The 3,235-nt window shown below is 49.3% G+C and overlaps 1 protein-coding gene across 1 annotated transcript in view; it reads left to right on the top strand.

Moving 5' to 3' along the window:
• The window catches only part of LOC311245383 (insulin-like growth factor 1 receptor), a gene marked incomplete at its 3' end in the record, with an annotated part of 52,207 nt that extends 51,379 nt beyond the window's left edge, over nt 1–828 (top strand). The window contains exon 3 of the mRNA XM_084335225.1: nt 809–828. Within this exon, the coding sequence (XP_084191351.1) occupies nt 809–828 (20 nt within the window). The remainder of the gene's footprint in view (nt 1–808) is intronic.
• Between the last annotated feature and the right edge of the window lie 2,407 nt (nt 829–3,235).

Below are 3,235 nucleotides of genomic sequence, written 5' to 3'. Positions count from 1 at the left end.
GTGTGAGAGAGGAGGGAGGAGCCAAGCGTCTCTGTCTCCTCTCTGTAATTGCTAGCGGAGGCTTTGTGCTGGAAGTGCGTTTGTCTGTGACATTCTTTTCCCCCGTTTTCTCGAGTGTTTTTTGTAAGTGACACACCCATTCCAGGAATCTCCTGCGGTTTTACAGACTTTAACTTTTAACTGTAATTACTTCCCTTTATGACCGGGGGCCAAATTGGGGTTATCATTCACGGATTGATTTGAGGATATTGGCAACCGGCCACAGAGGGGACGGTCGGCACTGTGGCATTTTAATAACAGATCTCTGAGGAGGAGGTCTAAGCTGTGCTTTTGTGGCCGAGGGGGCTGCACATGTGTGTGTGTGTGTGTGTGTGTGTGTGTGTGTGTGTGTGTGTGTGTGTGTGTGTGTGTGTGTGTGTGTGTGTGTGTGTGTGTGTGTGTGTGTGTGTGTGTGTGTGTGTGTGTGTGTGTGTGTGTGTGTGTGTGTGTGTGTGTGTGTGTGTGTGTGTGTGTGTGTGCATTTGGGGGGATGGGGTGAGGGGCGGGGAGGGGGGGGAGGGGGCGTCTAAAGAAACAACAGACGACTCTTGGGTCTGTCGCCTGCTCCCTGCCTCTTGGCAGCGGACTTGATCAGAGAAGAAAAATACATGCTCTTAGCCTTTACAATGCAGCCCTTTGTCTCCAGTCAGCATCACAAACGTCAACCATTTTGGAAATAGTTTCCAGCTTATTAAAGCGCTTCCAGACCGTGACTGTTGAACCAGTGAAGTTTCCAGTTAATTGCCCCTGGAATCCTTCCTCATCTCAGGGTCCCGTCTCCCGCGGTGATTGCCGCTCCCCGATAATGGGCACCGTCACCTCCCGGGGGGGAGGAGGGGGGCGGGGGGAGAGTCCTTTTAGAGGGCAGACACTTGTTCAGTTCAGTCCTCTTTTTGTTTGAACCCTCTCTCCTTTATTTTTTTTATGTTCCTTTCAGCCCTCCATCCCTTTCAGCCTTTTTCTGATGATGATGCTGATGATGGTGTTGATGTCGTTCTTGATGATGGTGTTGATGTCGTTGTTGATGATGATGACACAGTAGTTGCGACAAGCGTGGCCTCAGTCCTCCCGCGGTCACAGTCACCCTGGAGCCATGAGTCTGTGTGTTGTAACTAAGCTCAGTGTTACTCAGCAGAAATGAACCAGCCTCTTTGTTGCCAATGGCCTCTCATACCAACCCAGGGATTAATGGCCTGTTTGTTTGGTTTGGCCTCTTTATCTAAGTCTGTTAAATCACAGACTCTATTAGGGGATGCTGGTGATTGTGCTCCTTGTTAGCACTGGATACTCACACTCAGTATCTGACATCTCTTCAGTAGATTAATACCAAAGACTTTATGCCTTCCCATTGTTTTCCAAATTGACAGTGGGATGGAGGTCACATCGGAAAAGTAATTAGATAGCTGATTTCATGCCGGCACGGTTGTCTTTTCTTTTTCTTAAAAACAATAAAATGTAATCTGAGTATTGATTATCACTGCTGCTATCACTACCAAATTGATCCCTCAGAACTAAGTAATAGGTGCATCATGGCCGTGTTGTTATTGGATCCAAGGCTCCTCATTGTTCATGGGCAGCCCTTACTCACTGCTAAATGCTCCCCTATCTTGCTGCTCTGTGCGTGTGTGTGTGTGTGTGTGTGTGTGTGTGTGTGTGTGTGTGTGTGTGTGTGTGTGTGTGTGTGTGTGTGTGTGTGTGCGCGCGTGTGTGAACAGGGGCTGAAGGACCATACATCTGCTAATTGAGTTTTCTAGAGTGTGCCGCTCTGTTAAGCCCATGGAAGCAAATGTCTCAACAGGAATAAACAAGTGGATGTTATTGAAAAGAAAAGCTCCTCCTGTGATTTCATTTGGCCCTGGCCGGGCTCTCCCCCTGGCCGGGCTCTCCTCCTGGCCGAGCTCTCCCCCTGGCCGGGCTAGGCTCTCCTCCTGGCCGGGCTCTCCCCCTGGCCGGGCTCTCCTCCTGGCCGGGCTCTCCCCCTGGCCAGGCTCTCCTCCTGGCCGGGCTCTCCCCCTGGCCGGGCTCTCCCCCTGGCCAGGCTCTCCTCCTGGCCGGGCTCTCCCCCTGGCCGGGCTCTCCCCCTGGCCGGGCTCTCCTCCTGGCCGGGCTCTCCCCCTGGCCGGGCTCTCCCCCTGGCCGGGCTCTCCCCCTGGCCGGGCTCTCCTCCTGGCCGGGCTCTCCCCCTGGCCGGGCTCTCCCCCTGGGAGGTATTCAGAGCCCTGTATGGACATTGGCTACAAGTGGCTACCGATGCCCTGCAGTCTGGCCACCCTGTAGAACCCCTGTAGAACCCCTGTAGAACCCCTGTGCTGCACACGTTATTATTGAACTAAAGAAGAATCTGTTCAAATCTACCAGTGTAATAATCCAAGACAACAAACAAACAAACACAGCCAATTTAAAGCTTAACCTGTATGGTTTTCACAGTTAACTTCAGGCACTATAGCCCTGCTGACCTGTATGGTTTTCACAGTTAACTTCAGGCACTATAGCCCTGCTGAGCTGTATGGTTTTCACAGTTAACTTCAGGCACTATAGCCCTGCTGAGCTGTATGGTTTTCTAGGGCTGACCTTCGAAGTTTTTTTTGGCAATCGAAGCTTTGGGGCCGAGCTTCGATTTTAATTCGAAGCTTCAAAAAAAGTAAAATAAAATAATAATTTTTTAATTTTAAAATGTTTTATCTTATGTTGTGGGACTTGTACAGCACTTTGGTAAACTTTGTTGTTTTTAAATGTGCTCTATAAATAAAGTGGATTGGATTAATTAATTAAGTAGCCCCTTTCGTGACTGTGACGCAGCCAACAAGGTTTCACTCGGCTGCGCTGCCTGGGTGCAGTGGGGCTGCTCTCACAGCCAACGACATGACATTACATAATTATGTTGCAACCTTCGTCTATCAAGCAAACAATTATATAAATATTCATATGTAATTGATAGAGACAAAGGCAGAATTCGACTTAATTAAGCACGTTTTATTAAGACATATTTTTATATGGGTCGGGAGTCGGGACACTTTAAAAAAGCAGCACAATGAACACAAATAGCCCTGCTGACCTGTATGGTTTTCACAGTTAACTTCAGGCACTATAGCCCTGCTGAGCTGTATGGTTTTCACAGTTAACTTCAGGCACTATAGCCCTGCTGAGCTGTATTTGCCTATCACCCCCCGGAGAAGTATCCCTGATCACCGCTAAG

The sequence above is a fragment of the Notolepis coatsorum genome, assembly GCF_963971535.1.
Source record: "Notolepis coatsorum genome assembly, chromosome: 18".
Classification (NCBI taxonomy): domain Eukaryota; kingdom Metazoa; phylum Chordata; class Actinopteri; order Aulopiformes; family Paralepididae; genus Notolepis; species Notolepis coatsorum.
This window is presented reverse-complemented; position numbering and strand designations above follow the sequence as displayed.